This window comes from Sciurus vulgaris, assembly GCF_902686455.1.
Source record: "Sciurus vulgaris genome assembly, chromosome: 8".
NCBI classification, from domain to species: domain Eukaryota; kingdom Metazoa; phylum Chordata; class Mammalia; order Rodentia; family Sciuridae; genus Sciurus; species Sciurus vulgaris.
Genome location: NC_136468.1, coordinates 48,184,206 through 48,204,917, shown reverse-complemented (window position 1 = coordinate 48,204,917; position 20,712 = coordinate 48,184,206). Strand labels below are relative to the sequence as shown.

General features: G+C 35.6%; 1 protein-coding gene across 12 annotated transcripts in view; it reads left to right on the top strand.

The window, feature by feature from the left end:
• The window catches only part of PPP1R9A (protein phosphatase 1 regulatory subunit 9A), a 355,775-nt gene that overhangs the window by 311,275 nt on the left and 23,788 nt on the right, over nucleotides 1-20,712 (top strand). For 8 of the 12 annotated variants that reach the window (XR_013765931.1, XM_079152241.1, XM_079152237.1 and 5 more), the window contains 2 exons: nucleotides 13,856-14,013; nucleotides 14,505-14,805. Coding sequence is in view for 11 of the 12 variants with exons in the window: in XM_079152241.1 (XP_079008367.1) it covers nucleotides 13,856-14,013; nucleotides 14,505-14,805 (459 nt within the window). In the remaining variant the exon portion in view is untranslated. The remainder of the gene's footprint in view (nucleotides 1-13,855; nucleotides 14,014-14,504; nucleotides 14,806-20,712) is intronic. The other 4 variants (XM_079152238.1, XM_079152247.1, XM_079152246.1 and 1 more) reach the window with 1 other exon arrangement.

Below are 20,712 nucleotides of genomic sequence, written 5' to 3'. Positions count from 1 at the left end.
CTTTATCCTAGGGTGTTCTGAGGCTGCCTGACTTAGTCTATGAGCCTAGAAAAGTAATTTTATTAGAGTTTATAGAATTATGATTTTTATACCTGAAACACCATATGATTGATATCTAAAGAAAACTATCAGAAATAAACCAATGTGGTTTTTATTCACCTTTTTTGAATGTTTAAAATTAATTTTATTTTATTATAAATACGTGTTCCTGCTGTGGTATACACAAAGTATGATCAGTAACCAGTAGCTTTTTGTTACTATTCATTTCTTTCAGTTTAGAAATCTGTATCTTGTCAAACATATAATTAATGGTATTTATTAAATTATATGACTACAAAAGATCAACAAACTATACTATTAACATGCTGATTTGGATCAAAACCTTACATTTCTTCTGAACCCTTTTTCTATTCCACACCCTCCATTTTGCCACATAATTATCAGTTTCCCTAGCAACACTGTCGGTTCACAGTGAGATGCAGAGACTACTAATTCTTACTGAAACCAATCCATGCTTGTGCAGTAGAGGTAGAATCAGTCATCTCAGACATTAGTAGCATACATTATCAAGCGCTACTCTTCCAGTTTTGCTGCCGAGGACAGTCGGTGATAAATCTCCTTGAATTTCAATTGCTCGATCACATAAACTAAAATGGCTTGGTCAGTAGCCACATAGAATGCTCTGGAAAGCACTTTTCTAAATTGATCCTTTGCTTCTGTTGCTAGGGAACGCCGAAGTACTAGAGTTTAGAAAAGAGAGTAAGCCTGCCGACCTCACATGGGCCATTCAGCCTTTAAAGATCCCCCGCCACCTTTTAGCAAGGGCACAGCACAAGACTTGCAACCAGCCCTTGGTTGTGCCTATTAGGTGCCACGTCATCATCCCACCTCTTGTGACCATCCAGTTTTGATTGGCTTTCTGAGCACTGGAGTGTTAAATGAGTGGTTTAGCATGTTTGGGGGCCTTGAGGTAACTCATGAAGCTAAAGGATTTATCAATTACAGGTCAATGGAAAACTTTATCAGAATGAAATAGTGAAAGAGCAGGAAAAGTAAGGCGAGTAGAGGAGGCACAGAGGAAAGGAAGAGCCCATAAGCACCGCTTCTTCACAGGAACTTGTGCTCTTCTGGCAGAGCTTCCTGACTGAGACTGGATGGTTACATGACTCTCAATATTGACTCATTATGCATTTTCAAAGAACAAAATCACTTTTCAAACCATGCAAAAATTTATCACAGTTAAAATTATATTTGAATATCATTTTTTTTATGTTTCTCTGTATAAACTAAACCAATTTAAATATGTCATTGAAATTTCGATAAAGATAATGCATACAAATGCATTGCTTACTATATCTTAATGCTTTTTTCTTATCATAATTACATGAAATAAACATAACAAAATTTTTTTTCATATGGAGGTATTCTAGATCCCAGAACCCTTCTAATTTGTACCGATGTGCTAATCAAATATTATTTTCCATGTGTGCAAGGATAGGAGAAAGGATCAGTTGCCCTACTGCCTTGTTTCTAGTTTGTCCTTGTTTAGTGCTTGAGTACCACTGTTCTCTGTGAGAGTTCTCTGTTTTATATCCAACATGTATGGCTGCCCAGCAATCAAAGTCAGGCTTAGAATAGGAGCAGAGAATAAGCAAGTTAGAGAAATCTTGGTAGGTTAAAGAGTTGTAATCTTATTTTGATACCATTTTATAGAAAAGTTGGTGAACTATAACACATTTTTCCTTCACTTTTAAATATTTCAGGAACCTTATGATGATATGTTTCAGCTTCAAATAATATACAGACTGTTTCGTTAGAGAAAGATTATACATAAACAATAGAGATACTAAAAGAAACACTACTACTAAGAGTGGAAATTACATTTGTAGGTAGATTATTATTACCCCACTTTGAAAGTGAGGAGTAAATAGGATAGCTTTTAAAAAGTTAGGAAAAAATAATAGAATGAATCAAACAACATTACCATATGTAAATTTATGATTATACAAATGGTATGCCTTTAACCCACGTACAAACAGACAAACAACGTGTATCCCATTTGTTTACAATAAATAAAAAATAAATAAATAAACAAAAAAAAAAAAAGTTAGTTTGAACCCTAACTACCTGCTTCCAGACATTCTTTAGGTGGCTGATTTGCAAGGGGAAATGTTGCTTCTAGTTAGAAAGGAAGTACTAGGTCTTATGATAAATACAACACGGTATATAATTTGTGAGGTGGCTGGGATTAAGCATGAGGAAAAGGAAGGATTTGATGGGAGACAAATAAATAGAACCTACGGTCTTAAGACATGGGAGGGTGTTCAAAAAGGGAACCCTTGAAGAATAATGATTTTTTTTTCCTGATTAATAAACTTTGTGTTAAAGATATGGCCATTTAAAGTGGCATAGAGTGTCCTTGAAGTAAAAGTGGGAGTCCAATGTCTGAAGAATAGTTGACACATGATTTTGTAACTGTTATAGTTCATAACAGGGGATATAACAAGAACTGACTCACCTGTAGGTTTGTGAAGTAATTCAAAGACTTCTTTTGAGCTTGAGTATTGTTCTTCTTTCTCAAAGTCACCCACTCAGCCAGACAGACCACAAATTGGATAATACTGCATGTTACCTTCCTAAAAGTGTGAACATGGAACGTTATATAAAGTACTTTCTAGTTCCTTTAGTTACTTACTTTATTTAAATACTGTCCCTTCCACCTATTAATTGTATTACTGTAAAATGTTATTTAATTTCTCTGGTTTTGAAAAAGTGGAATAATTATAGAACTGTAAAATTTATAGAGCCTGGTGTGAGGATTAGATGCTATCACTTTAGTTAAGTGCTTTGTACAGAACCTAGCACATAGGAAGAGCTTAAAGTCACTGATAACAAAGGCTGCTTTAAGCATTTTAGCTGTCCCTCTGTAGTGATCTATACATATCTCTAGAAGCCAAAAGACAACTTTAACTTCTTTATTTAACTTAAATTTTCTATAAGCTTCGTGAAGTAATGAAATGTGGCACAGCCCTTCCCAAAATGAGTGGTGCCTTCTCTGAATAAGCAGCCTGCTTTAATAATGACAGTTCTGGAGGGAAAAGGTTCTCGACCATTTCCTAAATAAAGTTATTCCCTTCTCAAAATAAAATTTTAAAAGGGCCAGGTTTCTACCACGACCTCCGAGTTGGCTCACAGAGTAGGCAGAATGAACATTTCCAGTCTCAGGCAGGAATGGGACTGCCTTGAGTCCACTCAGCAGAGAGAGCATCTCAGGCAACTGTGCCAGAGTTTTCTCTTAAAGAAAAATTTAAAAAGATTACCTACTTTTTAATGTTTTATTATAGCTGTTTTGTTTATAATATCCTATAAATTGTGTAGAATTCCAAATGGCCACTTCCAGTTTCTCTCCTGATATCAAGTATGATCTTTTTTTAAAAATAATTTATTTATTTTGATTGATTATACACAAATGGGGTAAAACTTATTTCTCTGGTTGTACATAAAGTAGAGTCATTCCATTTGTGTAATCATACTTTTACATAGGGAAAGTATGTTTGTCTCAATTATTTTTCCTTCCCCCACCCCAGGTATAATCTTATTAAACCAAATTACCACATGGATCAAAGGTGGCTAAGATCCATGTATGACTGTCAACTTTTATAATTAGCATTGATCTTGAATTATTTATAATTTCCCTCTAAAACCAGAGAAACCTCTGTCTGTAAATTAAGAAGAGTTTTAATTGATTTCAACTAATACTAGGTTACGATTTGTAAATAGTGCTACCATGAACTGTTGTATGCGTATGTCATTTTGTTCACCTGCTATATTTTGTAGCTAGATTTCTATAAATGGGATTGATGAGTTAAGTACCAAATAATCCCAAGTGAAATAAATAAAAAGTGGCATAGTCTCAGCAGTTGACAAACCAGTACAACAGAACAGAGTCCAGAAGCAGACTGACACATTGTGTCAATGTGAGAATAATATAGAATTGCACTGTGGACCTATGGGTTAAGGATGTACTAATAAATAATAGCCAGGAAAATTGACCCTTCCATAGGGAAACAAACAAAAGTAGATGACCCCACCTCACACCATCATGAAATAAGTTCCAAATGAATTAAAATCTCAAATATTAAAGGCAAGATTCAAAACTCATGATAGGAAATGTATAATATTTATATGATTACCTAAACAAAATATAACTTCCAGATCATAAGGAAATTTTGATAACTATAGCCATAGTAATAGTAAGAAAATCCAATCAACAAAAGACAATAAAATACATGGAGAGAGAAGTTAAAATTATCAAGATGTTTATATTAGAACATATAACAAAGTACCTTGAAGATTGATAGACAGTTAGTTACCTGAAATATGTTAAGATCTCACAGCATTCATAAGATACAACTAACATAACAGAAAAATGGACAGACCATATAAGCAGTTCACAAAAAGGAAAGCTCAAATGTTAGTAAATCACATAAGTAGACATTCAACCCCACTAGCAAAACTGAAATGAGTAGGGAAATAAACTCATACAAACTTGTTAAAACACTATGGTACTCTGCAGTGAAATAGATGTACAAATTCTGTGACCCAATAAGTTCACTTTGATGTATATATTTGCCCTCCAGAAACTCTTGCCAGTGAATACCCAAAGATATGTTTGAAAATGTTCATCACTAGGGCTGGGTTCAATCCCCAGCATAGTTAAAAAAAAAAAAAAAAAAAAAGTTCACAACGTGGTTCATAATAGCTGCAGTTAAACATTAATCCTAATCACATCTTTCTTCATAAAGTTGAGCATGCAAAAATACAATTTGCCAACTGTTTTGTACAGTGCAATACCATGTATGTAAATATCAAAAGGAAGTAAAACTAAACAATATATTCTTTAGGGACACATTTATAGAATAACTAGGAGACAGAGCAGGGGCTCCAAATGGAAATGGGGCATAGAAAGGGTTTCAGAAGCATTAGTTTTACTGTTGAGATTTGATGGAGGTACATGAGTATTTTTTGTGTTTTCCATAGGACTTATATGTATGTGTATGTGTACATTTTTGTGGTGTTGAGGATTGAACCCAGTACCTCACATGTGCTAGGCAAGTGCTCTACCACTGAGCTACAACCCCAGCCCCCTAAATAAAATATTTTAAAATGGAATTTTTAAGTAAAATAATTGAAATGTGAAGAATGAGAAAAAGTGTGTGCACACACACACAAATTAGGCTTAAGATTATCAGTTTAAGATTTAGTTAGTAAAGCTAGCATTAGCCAGAAATCTATATTGATTTGGGGGTTCCTGAGGTCACTGACTCCTCTAAGAAATAATTTTTGTTGTCCTTTTTTTTCTTTTTCCTGAGCCTCAGTGTTCGTGACTCTTCTCAGATACCTGTGGATTTGAGGCCAGGCCAGACCCTTACCACTACGTCTAATTTATGTACTGATTGAATTTGAAGAGTACATTAAGCATTCACTTTGAGCATTGGACCCAGAATTTTAAAATAGGGTTAAAGTCATGATTAAAGCCGGAATATATTAAATGGAAAGTCATTAAAAGAAGAGTGAATCAAACTTGCACTATTTTATCAGGAGTGTCACACACAAGAGCCTTAGATACAGGGCAATGAGGTAATTATTCCAACCTGTCACATTGTTTAGTTCAAAATTGAGGTGAGGAGAATTCTGGTGTAGATTCAAGCTTAAATCATGCACACAGAGGTGATTTCTTGATAAACTTTCATAATTTTCATTTTCCTGCGATGAATTCTTTTCACTTCTTTTTCATCCCTAAGTGATCATTTTGATAATGAAATGTTACTGAATTTTCACTAATTAAACAGTGAACATTTCTGGTAAATTACTGTGGAAAATTTTAGTGAACAAGTGAAATAAATGAGAAATCAATAGTTATCAATTATTTGGGGGCATATCATAAAACCAAAATCTGTGCACTTACTTAAATGGCAAAGCTCCTAAATTGCCTGTGTAGTACCATGCAAGTTTTGAATCTGTCTACATATAAAACCATTAAAACTTTGGTTGCCAAATCCATGAGACATTCAAAAGGAGGTATTCAGTTGTAAAAGAATGGCTCTCCTTGGCCCGTATTTCTCACTGTGTCTCTGCAAGTTCATAGCAGTCACCAGAGCCACCAGTCATTCTGTGGTATACATTAGTATCCAAAGATATCTAAAATTATTTTAGTAGGAAACATTTTGTCAGAATGAGCTTTAACATAGTAAAAAACTCATTTTCTGTTCATTTTAGGGAAAGTGGACTATATTTTGTCTTGACTTATGAATTTTATTTGTTTTATGAACTCTAAGGCAGATTATGATGTCAAAGGAAGATAATTTTAACCCAAATATGGATAATTCCAGAAACTTCACAAAACAGCTATATTCCAAAGTATTGCTTAATATTTAGCTATATGGTTCAGTTCACCATGGAATTCTAATTACATAGATTAGAAGATAATTCTTACTTATGTTAAGGTAAAATTGACTAAAAGAACAGACAGGGAAATCAGGGTAGAGGGATCTAAAAATAGGAAGAAGATGGCTTATATATGAAGCATTGCCCAGGATGCCACTGGTTTCACTTAAGATATCTAATAACCAAGAGCGAAACATGGTCAGACACAGAGGTTGAAGCATTTGTAAAATTATAATGAGAACAGATGAGTAACTATTTCTGGAGTCAGGAACAGAAAATTCTTCTGTGTATGTAAGTTTTGAAAAATGTGCCAACCATTTTGGTTCTGTAATTATAGTATAAAGATGCTTGGGGCTTTTCTATTAATGCAGGGACTAACATCAAGTTATGACTGAGTTCTTTTAGGTGGACATGAAGTAATTTGCTTAAGTTCTGTTCAATAATTATGCCAAGATCTATAGGAAATAAATCCTTGCAAGGAAATTTAAGAAACATTAGAAGGTAGGTACACTGAGAACTATTGTTGCTTGTGAATTTTTTGACACTGAGGAGCTTTTGAAAATTCAGTCAGATATTTGCTTTGGTTTTAAATTAGTGTTTGATTTATTCAATTTATGTTTCAAAACCTAGTTTTTTAAAATTTTTAAGTTTGACTTGCAAGTCATCAAGGGATTCTAAATCATATTTAGTTCCTATTTACAAACTTAGCTAATCATCTTTAGGTATTTCAAATTACAATTATGAATTTGTTATATTTGATTTCCAATTAAAGTACTATTATTGGTAGGCTGACAGTCTTCTCAAGTACTTAAGAAATTCTTATGCATTCATTGTAATTATATTTTATGGGCATTGTAAATCCGAAATTTTCCATCCCCCAGCCTCTTTTATTTTTTTTATTTTGAGACAGGGTCTTGGTAAGTTTCTGAGGCTGATCTCCAATTTACAATCTTCCTGTCTCGGCCTCCCATGTTGCTGAGATTACAGGTGTGCACTACCAAGTCCAGCTATGAATTCTAAATTTTCTTAAATTTTCTAATTCTATTCATAACCTGGCTTCTCATGGTTGAAAGATAACCTTCCTATTTAGCAAAACAACTCTCATCTCAGGTAACTGAGTTTACTTTCTCTTAAAGCCATAAAATCTGATTTCCTCCTATACTGATCAAGTAAGTGATTATATCACATTATGTAATTGTGGGGGTTACCTGCTTAATCATTATGCTTAGGATCACTGACTTACACAGATTTTCACTGAGAAATGGATTAGAGTCCTTAGAAAACCTTAAATAAAAACAGAGATGTGTGTTTACTGATGTTGTGTCACAGACACTGCAGTGTGAAGAAGAGGACTTTCATGTGTCCCTCCTCCCTAGACCCAGCTGGTACCCACGACCTCATGGTTCTGCTCACAGAAGTCTGTGTCTACAACTAGTTTGGCATTTGAGTAGAAACTATATTTCCTTGGCTTTTAGGCTATGCGGATATCTTCTATCAGATACCACAGACAGCTGGCAGTGAAAGAATCCTGAGATATTAAAATGCATTTCCCTTTCATCTGAATCTAAATTCTGCATCTTTCAAATTCTCAGAGTCAACCCTTCCTAGAGCTTCAAAAGACATTTGATTGAATTTAGGATATCTCATGTATTTTCTTATGACTGGCAACCACTACCTCTCTGGTAGTCTGGTGGCATTATTGAAAAGCCACTCCTGGAATATAAACAACAGAATTTGGACTTTGCACATTGAGTACAGGATAACAGAATGATCTTAACCTAAAGAAGGCTAAGTTAACTGTTGGGCTGCATCAGGAAGGCACTAAACAAACAAATAACCAAGTCATATTTCAAAGACCATATAGATAGTTTCAAGATTGTTTGTATACAGAAGTAAAAATGAATCGCTTAATATTCTTTCAATGATTGGCAAATGACATATAGTTCACACAACAATAAATTGAAACTTAATTAAGAGATTAGAAAACAACCATAATCTTCTATTGGTTCTGAAATGGCAAGAAATCAGTTTCCTAGAAATTTTTATACTACTTGTGGCACAGAATTTATCAACTCTTACATGGTCATAAAGAAAACCAACTATTAATAGAAATCAAGGTAACCTTGTTGGCAGATTCCTAATAAAAATGCTATCAGAGTGGAAGTTATGTAACTTGGTCTCACATTATCATATTTGATTCAGTGCATCTGCCCCATACAATGCTAAAACAAAGTAGTAACTGGAAGGCAAGCCATAGGGCCTTGTTTAGGTCAAGTCATCAGGCAGTCAGTAAGGTATCCAGGTAGGTAAACAGGAGCAGCTTTCTCATGTGGGTAGAACTGATAGTCACATAAATCTTAACAAAGTTCCCTGGGCTTATATGAACATCTGGAAATCTAAGTCCTGAAACAGCAGAGCTAATCAAATTAAAATGGAATTAAGGTGTCTCTAAAAGAAAATATCCTAAACATGTACGATTTTTTCTCCTTTTAAATTAATTCTACACAAAACTATACACGTAATATATAAATGCATAAAATTACATAAAATACATAATACAAAAATTTCACTTTACTTATAAGATTAAAGTATCCTTTGACCAACATCCCTAATCCAATAGTCTAGGAGGAAAGTGTGTCTTTACAATTTTTCTATGCAATTTCATGCATGTATTTACCATTAGAAAGTGTATGTTTAATGTTACTATTTTCTGAATATTTTAAATGGATGTACATGTTGTTTTACAACTTGCTTTACTCAGTGACTAGCTAATCTCTTTGTCAGAAAATAAAGATATTTGAGTGCTTATTATGTAGTAGTCACTCTTCTAAGCACTTGGATCTATTAATGCATTTAATCTTCATAACAATGCAGTGATTATGTTATGCTATTATTCATTCCGGGTTTGCAGCGGAGGATCCTGAGGGACCTCTGATTGCCCAATTTTGTGGTAGAGATGCTTGTTCTGGATTCTGTTCGAGGAAGAGTAAGTTCAGGTCTACTCTCAGGGTAACCATTTTACACTGTCTCTGTGAGTTTCATAAACCTACCTCTTGAATGCAATACGCATCAACCCAAATCCCAGTGGACCCATCTTTTATGAACTTGCAGTGACTGTGAATAATATGCAGATACTGTTCAAGTTTTAAAATGGCACCGAGTACTTCATTATGCTCTGCTTTTCAGTTGACAGTAGCATAAGTGAGGTATGACTGTTTTTGAGGGGAATAACGTACATATGAATGTGGAGCAGACCCCATTGTTATGCTACTCCATTCCCCTGGTTCCCTTGCTGCCTGTATCTGATCCTTGGGCAGCATTCCATTTACGTCAAAAATAACGTCAATCCCGTAAAAAAAAAAAAAAAAAAAACCTGAGTGACTCACAGCGTTACTGTAGGGAACTGGTCTCTGTGTAATATGATATATAACATCCTAATTTCATAGAGCATTTTTCATAACAGCTGCTAAAATTGTAATCAAATCCATTAAATTCTTTTAAAGGATCCAATTTGAAGCAATATTGAAACTAGTCTAAAAAATGCAGGTAAGTGAGGTCCCGCCCACACAAACCACTCTATCATTAACTCCTGCATATCTCCTCAGAATGCATCTGCCTGTACCTGTTTATCATTTAAGTCTGCTGCTCTTTTGTATTTCTAGCTGCATTTGAGTCAAAGGCAGGTTATTTCACAGACTAGAGGATCTGAAAGAAAGAAAAAATAAGAAAACAGAGGAGGAAAAGGAAATTTTCCTCTGACCCTCATGGACAACAGAACAAGGTACACTGGAGAGAAGGAAGGGAAGAACTGAAGGTCTCGAGTATGGGGACACAGTGTTGTATTATTGATTAAGATCTTTCTCTAGGAAATGAGTGATAGTGAGGAATATGGCTACCTAAGCCTTACATCTAGCAACACTTAACTTAGAAATATTGAGCTGATTGTATTTCTCCTGTCACACTGCCATCCTCCCAAACTGACAGCTAATTTGTTTTGTAAGAATTTTATTCCTTTGATAAATACGAAGTCAAATAAAATTCCTGTTATTTTTTTCTTTCCTGTTGCTGTATAGTTCTGTGAGTTTGCAAAGTTATCCCCTGACAGGTATTTTCTTTAGAACATAAAACCAAAAAGAGACTCAAGGAAGGTAGAAGATTGTAAAGTTTATTTCCATATGTAAGAATGACCCTCCAGAAGGAGCATAGATTTGTAGGCGTGGGCTCTTTCCAGTCTCTTCCATAGATAACTTGTGGTACAAGTTAGTACACAAACGGAGCCTCAGTTTTCTTATATGAAGAATAAACTTGGACCAGAATCCCAATGTTCTTTTGAGTCGTAACATTCTGGTTCTTAAATTGCATGGTGAAGAGAGAGAATAGTCAGAGAAATCACACTTCTGGTTACCCAGCAACATAAGTCTTGTGTGTTTTCCTCCAATCTACACACATCTCTTCTATACTCATTAGAATGTTACTCGCAATGTCTTTGGTATGTGCATCTTATGGACCGTACTCTGTCCAGCTTCCTTCTGACATAAGTACTGTCAAAGTGAAAGTTCTCAGCACCATTCCATTTTTCTGGTTCTCAAAAAAAAAAAAAAAAAAAAAAAATCAAAATCAGGATGGAATATAAATTACTGGCTTGTGATCCACAATCACTGCTGTAAAGTGGCTCTGATATTTGCTTTCAGACCCTCAAAAACTGGTAAGTGCATGCAATGTGTTGTAGACCACTCCAGTAATGGATTTAAGGCACTACTTTTCAGACTGTAGCTAAACACATTGTTAATAGACATAATTTCATAAGTGCGCTCAAGCAGTTTGCACTCAGTCAACTGATGTTAAAGCATATATACCATACTGCCATTTTGAGTTGTCTGGCAGCAGTACCAGAGAAATTACTAAATATTAGTAGAACTCAGAATCTCAGAATAGATTCTCTGCACTCTTAAGCGCTGCTAATAAGACATTTTCATTTCTCCTCACTTTATTTGTTCAGTACTCAGTGAGCAGCTACTGCAGTCCTAGATGTGGGTGTTCTGCTGGGTCCTCTAGGGTCAGAAATCTATTGCAAAAGGAACCATATTTATAAAAGCAAGACAGATTTCTTCCTTGGGTCTGTCTGTCACTGAACAACCAAAGCTGTCGAACCAATCAGACATGAAATCATCTGAGAAATAATTTGTTCTTTAGTTCTCAACATGTCTTCCTTTTTTCCTAAGAAGTATACAAAAGATAAATGACAATATTCATATGTAGACCATGAGATATCTGAATTTTCTAGATTAGTCACATCTTGTATGATTTTAAAACTTAAAATACTGGACACTGGTGGCATTAAAATCTTCAATAGTAACTTTTCAACGTTAGCTAAATTGGAGTGGGTAGCCAGTAGTCTGGGAGTCAAGACACCACAATCATCTTGGCTGCTCAGCTATCTTTGTAGAAAAGGGCAAGCTACTCAGGTTTTCTCAGCTTGAGGAGTGGAAAACTCCACTTGCGTGGTATTTTACAAAACAATAATGAGAAACAAATGAGGTGAAGAATGTGACAGTATTTTGTATTATAGATTATACAATCCAGATATGAAAGAGAAAAGATGTAAAACGTGCATGTACTGCAGCATTTCTAATTATATTATTTCTTTCATCTATGTGATGTTCTGCATTTTATATGTAAACAGAGCTTGCAAGGTTGACTTTCTCCCAATTATCACAACTAATGAACTCTTAATGGGCAGCTGCAAATATAGATTTTATTGGAAGGAGGAAATTAAAGTGATCAAGGAGATTATTTTTTCTCCATTGGCATGTAAAAAGTAAAGAGACTACTAATTAGAAAATATCTGGTTGTTCTTTATGTATACTTGAATGGTCGGACTTTTCTGATTACTCTTTCTTTATTCAAGTATAGGAAGTGAAAAGTCAAAACCTTGTATAAATGTTGTCATTCAACGGATATATCTTCTGGGCAAAAATATATTTAATTGTATTTGTTAAAACCTTATGCCAGATATTCCACTTCATGATTAAGAGATACAACATGAGGTGCTTCCATGTTTTGGTTTTATCATGTACTTAGAATACATCTTTAGAATAATGCTATAAATAGGAATTATCTGGGCTAGTAGTAGTGAAAGAAATTGTTTTATTCTAGTAATACCATTGAATATATATTTTCTAGAACTCGATTTTCTTACTTTTAATAATTTAACTCCAGAAGCACTTAATTATTAATTCCTTGAACTTGGTTTCATTTAATGACTGCCATCCTGAAAAGATAAAATAGTATTAATGATCAAACTACTTTATTTTGAAGGAATGATTCTAAATGCAGATGTAAAAAATAGTGACATTCCAAATAAATGCAAGCAGAATATACTTTTGCAACCAATACTTAGGCATGTTCAGGGGTAAACTTTCCTTGTCCCCTTTAGAATGTTAATTTCCATGTCCTGATTAAAATCTAGGGGACAAAATTGAAGGTGGAAAGAGATGAACTAATGAGGACCACATTGGACTCTTCCCTTTATTACTTCATTTTTTCTGTCCCTCTTTCTCTTCCTGACTTCCTCTTCCTTCTCTGCCTTTCCCTCCCCCTCCCCTTTTCCTCCTTCTCCCCTTATTTTTATGTAAAGACTTAAACATTCCCCTGGGATCCAGTGTAGTTTCTATTGAGGAGAGAAAGTATTCAGAAAAAGAAATGAGACAGAGGCACAGATAGCTTAGAATATAAACTTAGAAATTAATGAAAAATTCTTTTTCCTACTGCATCCAAATGGTAGTACTTGTGGTTGTTTAATTTTTTAATTTATGTGGCCAGATCTGGTTTTATTTCCTCAACTATCTTAAAATTTCTAGTTAAACCATTCTGTTCTGGTCTTTCTACAGCATTCAAAGAGAAACAAGTTAGATTATCAGCAACTGGGATAGAAAAATATATTAAGACCAAAGTGGTACAGCCTATCAGAAATTTGGTATAGAAAATTCATGCTCATGGTCACCTGCTGTTGCCCACACGTGATGTTTACAACCTGACTTTTTTATCTTTAGGGTTTCTAAGATCTGCCCAGTTTGATACCCCTTCCTCTGATATTTATAGCTACCACATACTCCAACGTACATACATGTAAAAAATGCAAATCAGTGCTTTGTTATAATTATGTTGTAGGAGAAAGTTTGATGCCCTTTGGATGTTTGATTTTCATTTCGTCTTGGTCATCTTTAATGTTGGTTTCTCAATTTCTCCTAAACTCCACTGATTTCTTTGTTACCTGTGGGCTATCAGTCTGTAATGATGGTCACCTCTTTCTTGGTGTTAGTGATAACCTTGAGATTTTGTTTTCAGTGTCCCATGGTCTGTCTTCTCCAAAGGTTTCTCTAATTATTTTGCATTGTTCTTTTCTTAGACTTGAACGAAGCGGTCCCAGAAACAGAACGCTTGGATTCAAAGGCCCTGAAAACTCGAGCCCAGCTGTCAGTGAAGAACAGGCGGCAGAGGCCCACTAGGACAAGACTCTATGATAGTGTCAGTTCAACAGATGGGGAGGACAGTCTAGAGAGAAAGGTGGGTGCCCTTGACAGTTTTCAGACTTGTACTGGGCTTTCATTATACCTATAGCTTACTGAAGATAATGATCCTTTTGCAACCAGAAATCTATGCCCTAGCTGGAAACAACTGGAATAGCTCCTGTCTTTGTCTCCTGAATTCACACAACTTCTTATATTGTTATAATTCAAACTCTTTTCTCTACTCATTCAGCAAACTATTCATGAGTATTATCCATATTGTGGTGCTTTTGATATTCAACTGTTGGTTTTACCTAGTAGGAAATAATGAATGTACAAGTAATTGTTTCTGTATGTTTTAGGTATTTGTGTAGCTTCAGCATTAACATGGTGAATTGTTATGAACAATGCCTTCTTATTGGTAAACCAACAAACAAAAATTCCTTTTCATGGGTATTCACTAAAAAAAGGTTGGTCTTATCAAAGTAAGTATTGCGTAGAACTGATACACAATGGCATAACCTCCTGTATAATCTCTTATACCAACAGCCTTCAAACAGTTTCTATAACCTCATGCATATTACCAAATCAGTTCCACCCAAGGGTCTGAGAACTTCTTCTCCAGAATCAGATTCTGGGGTTCCACCCCTCACCCAAGTGGCTAGCCATGTGCCCTTCTCGCCTGACCACATAGCGGAGTTTCAAGAAGGACCACTGCACCCAGAAAGGGGGCCTTTCCCCTCTATTTGTGGAGACACTTCGCTTTCCTCTCCTTCAAAATCTGATCATGACATGGAAGAACCTCCTTACCCCCTTCAAGCTACCAAAAAGAAAATATTACAAGAAAAAGGTATTGTTAATTTGTTGTTGTTGTTGTTGTTGTTGTTCTGCTTTTGCTTATGTGACTTAGCTAGCACTCCAACTTGTACAATTTAAAAATTACTTTCCTCGTAGTCATAAGTCCTTTGTCTTCTCACAGCTAATAATATTACTTTCCCTTTACCTTACGGGATAAGAGAGACTTCCACTCCCATGTATTTTGTGTTATTTGTTTTAATCTTTTCCTGTTCATTTAGTGTTTTTATCTCTTTGGCTCTCTACAAGTTTATTACTGAAGGAAATTCTTTGGGTGACCTTGTAAACATCATGTGGAATAGCAGCTTATAGTTTAAACAAATACTAACATAGTCATAGAGGAAAAAATTATGTATGTTGAAGATCAAAGTGATGTAGGTCACAAACCATTGATTGATTTTTATTCTAAATACTTTTCATAATAACAATTTATATTACAATGAGTGTAATAGAATAGCTGTGATAAAGATAACATAGGGAGGCTAGTCAAATAAATCAAATTTTAAAATAGGCTTCTAGAATTATAGCAAAATTTTGTAGCGACATTAGTAGACTTTTGTCTTTTTAATTATATATTTTAGTTTATAGAAACAATAAATTATTGATTAAACAAACTGAACAGTATAGAGAGATATAAGGCATAGGTTTATTTCCCTTCTTTTTCTTACGTGTTCCTTTAAAGTAAACCAAGTAAATTTGGTTATATTATCTTTCACATCTGAAATGAAATCTACACACAAGCACTTGAATACTTTTTTATGTATGGAAATGAATAAAATATACTGAAATGTAACAATAAGGATGAATCTCTGGAATAATACAGCAACTGAGAAAACAAGTTACAGAATATTTATAGTTTTATTTACATATAGTTAAATAGAACTGTTTAGGTCATTTAGTGATACAGAAAAATTTTGAGGTTTCAAATGGGAATAGCAGTTACTGGGGAAGGACCCAGGAGTGGCCCTTGGGAGGGAGCTGCCAGCGCCAACATTCTTGTCAACTGCAGTCCATCAGGGTGGGTGACAAACGGGTGTTTTGTCTTATTGATGTTTGCTTATACTCTATTTTGTAAGTACTCTGAAATCCTGCAGTCAATAAACAAACAAAAAACTCCACATACAAAACTAATGACTGGAGTCTATCTTCAATATACAAGTAGTTCCCAAGAACTGATTCTTTATAAAAAGCCAAAAATAAGCTAAGGAAATAAACTGTCGATTCCTTGAAGATAAAATGCACATTATTTATATAAGATGTGCAAAGATGATCAACCTCACTAATGAGCAAGACATGATCATTTAAATTATATATCGAATTGCAAAAATTTGACAGAATGCCAAAATCTTCAGACTGGAATTTGAAATATTCCGTCAGTCAATGCTGGTAACAGTGTGAGACACTCATACACTACAGGTACAATTGTGCCTCACCGCAGGTTTTAAAACTTTGTACTAATTTTTCTCTACCAGATCAGAAATTGTAATCTTTCTGCAAATACCTTCTAAACCTAGAAATACAGGTGCCTGTAGGGTTCCCACAGTTTTTATAACTTGGTCAGTATCCAAGTGTTGTTCCTGATTTTTTTCTCCTTGGTTCCCTTTCCTGAACCTGTGAGCTGCTACAGTTTTCTTTCACACACTGTTCCTAACTTCAGCTCTTTTTGAAGCAGGCAATACTTGAGTACTTAGGGAGTACATAGTACCAGTGGAGGCACAGAATATATTATATGTTAAGCCAGTTAAAGCAGTTGTCAGGTTGGTGAACTATTTGACTGTGATGCTGACCTACTTTCAAAAGAATTAAGACTTTAGAAACTTTATTGATTAACCTAAAATATGGGCTTTGATAGCACTTTTAGGGAAGTATAATTGTAGAAAGCTCATTATTTCTTAAAAAAAAAAAGATATGTATAGACACCGGTCCATAAAAAGGCAAAATAGCAGATGCACATCCTTTGGCGCTAATAGTTAATAAGACTTGGCTTACTATCTGAGGGAAATCACATCATAGTCACACATGAAATCTCACCCAAAGATTTTTACAAGTAGCTAAATCTTATCTAGATTGTTTATCTCTCCCTTTTACTTCCAAGTTTTTTGTGATTCTTTGAGGTTAGATGTTTCCTCTCAGATTGAACAAGTAGTCCATGGATATGAATTGTGCTTCATGGTCCTTTAGCAGTAGCATAGCAGTAAAATATGAGAATTGCACTTTTACTCTCATGCCTCCCTCCTTTGCTACTTTTATCCTTTTGGAATTTAGCAGGACAAAAGACAAGAGGTGGGAAGTTTCTTTTCCACAGGCTAAGTACTTGGGCTTTCTCATTTTCAGTTCTGCTGGGCTGATCAGAGTTCTGTGTAACAAAGCAGAAGCAGTTAATTGAGCTTTTATAAAATACTAACTTTATAAACAGTCAGTGGCCAGTATAGTAACCATTGCTAGGTACTAACCATGACTAGATAAAAGCAGTGTCCAAGCCTCACATTCTCTCATTACCTTGATACAAGTTTCCAGCCTCAGAGTTTCCTGTGCCTTCCAGGTTCATTTGACATTAATCCAATTATTCAAGTGTTCACTTAACAGTTAGTGAGCACCTCCTATGTCTGGCTTATGGTAAAGCTAAATATACAGTGATAAACAAGATTCCATCCTTTCCCTCAAGAAATGTATGTACTAGAGACAGTCTGTCTCCTGTCATCTCCTCCTTTTCCTCCCCCTTCTACTTCCCTTCCCCCACCCTCTCTATTCTGGAATCTCCTACTAGCTTGCTCCTTTGGTGACTTTGCGTCTGTGACACCCAATGACCACCACTGTCAACAACTGGAAGACACTATGCTTTTTGTCTTGAACAATGTCAAAGAGGGAAACCTTTCAGCTGCTGACTCAGATGGGTCCTGTGTCCAGACAGTGCCTTGGGGAGTTAAGGGTCTGGCCCTCAGTTTTCTAAATCCAAAATCCCAATAATATACCCAGCTTCACTGAAACTCAGGGTGACTGATTCATGCCGTTCAAACCTAGAAAACCCTGATTCTCAGACGAGAAGGACAATTTGCTTTGGGAGGGTCAGGTATCATATTAACCAACATCTTTTCATTTGTTCCATTCTATCTTGCCTGGTTGGTAGGTTCAGAAAGTTGCTCAGTGAGAAAAAAGTCAGAATCAAGTTTACTGGATGTGAATACAGATTATGGCCATTGGGCTGTAAGCACGCTGGTGAGCTTACACCACCAACCTGCAGTTCTCCTGCGACCCTCTCACCCAGTTTCCAAAAAGTAGACCGCGGCTTCATTCAGACTTTAAGGAATCCCAGTGCTACCTTTGTTAGAATGTTGCAGAGGCTGATGCAGCATTGGTTAACAGAATGGGATAATGGTCTGCAAAACCCTTATGCTCCTTGGTGTGTGAGACTTGTCTGCTATTCTGACCTAGACTCAAGAGAGGTTAGGTATGGTTAACCTATGATTTCCTTCTGTGTGTGTGTTTGTGTGGTTCTTACAACTCATTAGTTCATCAGTGAGGAAACTAAAAAGGGACTTAGTGATCCTCACAGGGACAAATTGGACCTCATGTTTACAATCTCATCTAACACAATACTCCAGAAAAATCTTGATCCTTCTTCAAAACCCAGTTTAATTCTCACAGCCTTAATGAAGCCTTAGACCCACTCACTTCATTCTCAGGCAGAGTGCATTATTCAGAGAATTTTTCACTGCTACTTCTGCCTCCATCACCTTATGTACAATAAATGATCTAACAATCAAATGGGAGCCTTGTATTCTTGGTCCCTAACAGAGAATACAACCTGTAATTGATGTTTAATAATTCTCTGGATTAACTACTGTGATTTTCCAGACAACTAATACAGTTGTCTAGGAGAGGGACCATCAACCAACCCCTGCAACCACCTGGTTTTGTGGATGAAGCCTTATTATAACACAGCCACATTCTTCCAGTTACATGTGCTTGCTTCCATGCCACGGAGGCAGAGTTGAGTGGTTATGACAGAGACTCTGTATCTCAGCAACATAAAATACTTACTGCCCATTACAGAAAAATCTTCCTGATTCCTAGTCTAAAAGTATATTTCTTTCCACTCCACATTGCTGCATAAACTCTAAAGATGGCTGTCATTGGTTGCCATTTATCTAGAATATATACCCTAACTGGAGTTGGGTGTTTTCTAAATTATGTCAGTACCACAGTGGCATGTCATCATTTTTCCTCAAATTTGAGGACCCACAGGAGAAACTGGGATAGAAAGAGTCCCATTATAACTAGCTCAATGATAAGTCTCTAACAGAATGTCAGTTAAATTAGAAAAAGTAAAGATTTTTTTTTTTTCTAGAGGTCCGTATAACAGAATTTTATGGCAGCAGGAGCCATAAAAATACTTTCCTTATTCCTATTATATAAGCACCCTAATAATAAAATTTTTCTCTGTAGACTTAAATGGCAGTGGACCTTTGACCAAAGTTAAGTAAATTAAACACTGTCAGTTTTCTACTTTCACCTACTAGAGATTACTATTCTAAGATTATATATGGTTAGTAGCACATTGCTGACACAGAGCATGCCTTTAAAAATCTTCATTGACTTAATGCATGTTAAATAGTATCTGGCTTTCTAAAAGAAGGATTCACTTCTTATTAAAATATTGTATTAGGCCTCTGTAACTATAAATATGGTAAAACCATATGATTGTTCAGAGGAGAGAGGTGGCATCCAGATGAGGTTGGCAAATAAAACTTGACAAAGGAAATACAACTGAAGTAACCATCAAAGGACTTTAAAAGAAGAAGAAAGAAAGAGAGGATAGGTAAGGAGGGCATGAAAGGCAGCAAGGACATTCAGAGAGACAGACAGACATAATGACATAATCTGGATGTGAAGGACGGTGCTGAACCAGCTGGCTGAAGCAGTTTGTTTATGCAGGGGAGTGGTTGAGCATCAGAGTGAATGGGTAGTAAGTTAAGTCTATAACTACAATTTACATATTGGAGATACCTTCACATTACTAGGGAACCACAAGATTGTTTTGAGCAAAGGAATAAAAAGGAAAGGGTACAAGGTATGGGAAGTCTGAATGAGAGACACTGGGAGGTGATAAGCTATAAAGAAGAGCGCTGGACGATGACAGGGCAGAATGATACAAGAACCTTTGAAGCATAAGCTGACTAGACAACAGGGGAAGAAAGTAAGTTATAACTAGTCATAGGGTTTCAAGCCTTAAAGCATGGGGTTTGACATTAACAGAAAAGAGGAGAAGAGCCTTTATATGGGGAAATATGGTTAACTCTTTTTTTTTTTTTTTTTTTTTTCTTTAAACATTGGAGGTCATGAGCTCAGGAGAGAAACCAGGACAAGAAGGTAGATTTGGGAGACCCTGTCATAAAAGAAGGGACAGCCAAGTGTCTTTTTGCAGCGAAATTAAGAAGAATGCAGCTCGAGAAAAGGCCTCAGGATTTAGCTATTGATAATTTAGTACCTTTGAAAATGAAAGCTGGGTTGCCAAAGCTTAAAGCCAACACACTTAGTTTGGGGGCTCAGACTTCAAAAGAAGTATTGGAGAAATTTCTAAAAGCCTAGTGGAAGTCTTAATAAATAAATAACAAAAATGTGACATTTATCTCTTCCTGAAATTAGACCAATCCAGTATTGGTTTTTATATGGAATAGAAGTTCTAATGTGCATTAAAGATGAATTTGATTGATTTAACCCTACCTCTTCAGTGTTCCTTGGAACACACTTTGGCAAATGTGTGAGATAGTGATGTTTGGTTGCCTAGCAACAGGTTCTGTGATGGCTGGAATCAGGCTTTTAGTCCCAAGATGTCCAAATAACTGTAATACTAATAGGTGCAGAGCATTTCCATGTACATTGTCTCAGCTGGCCTCTCTAC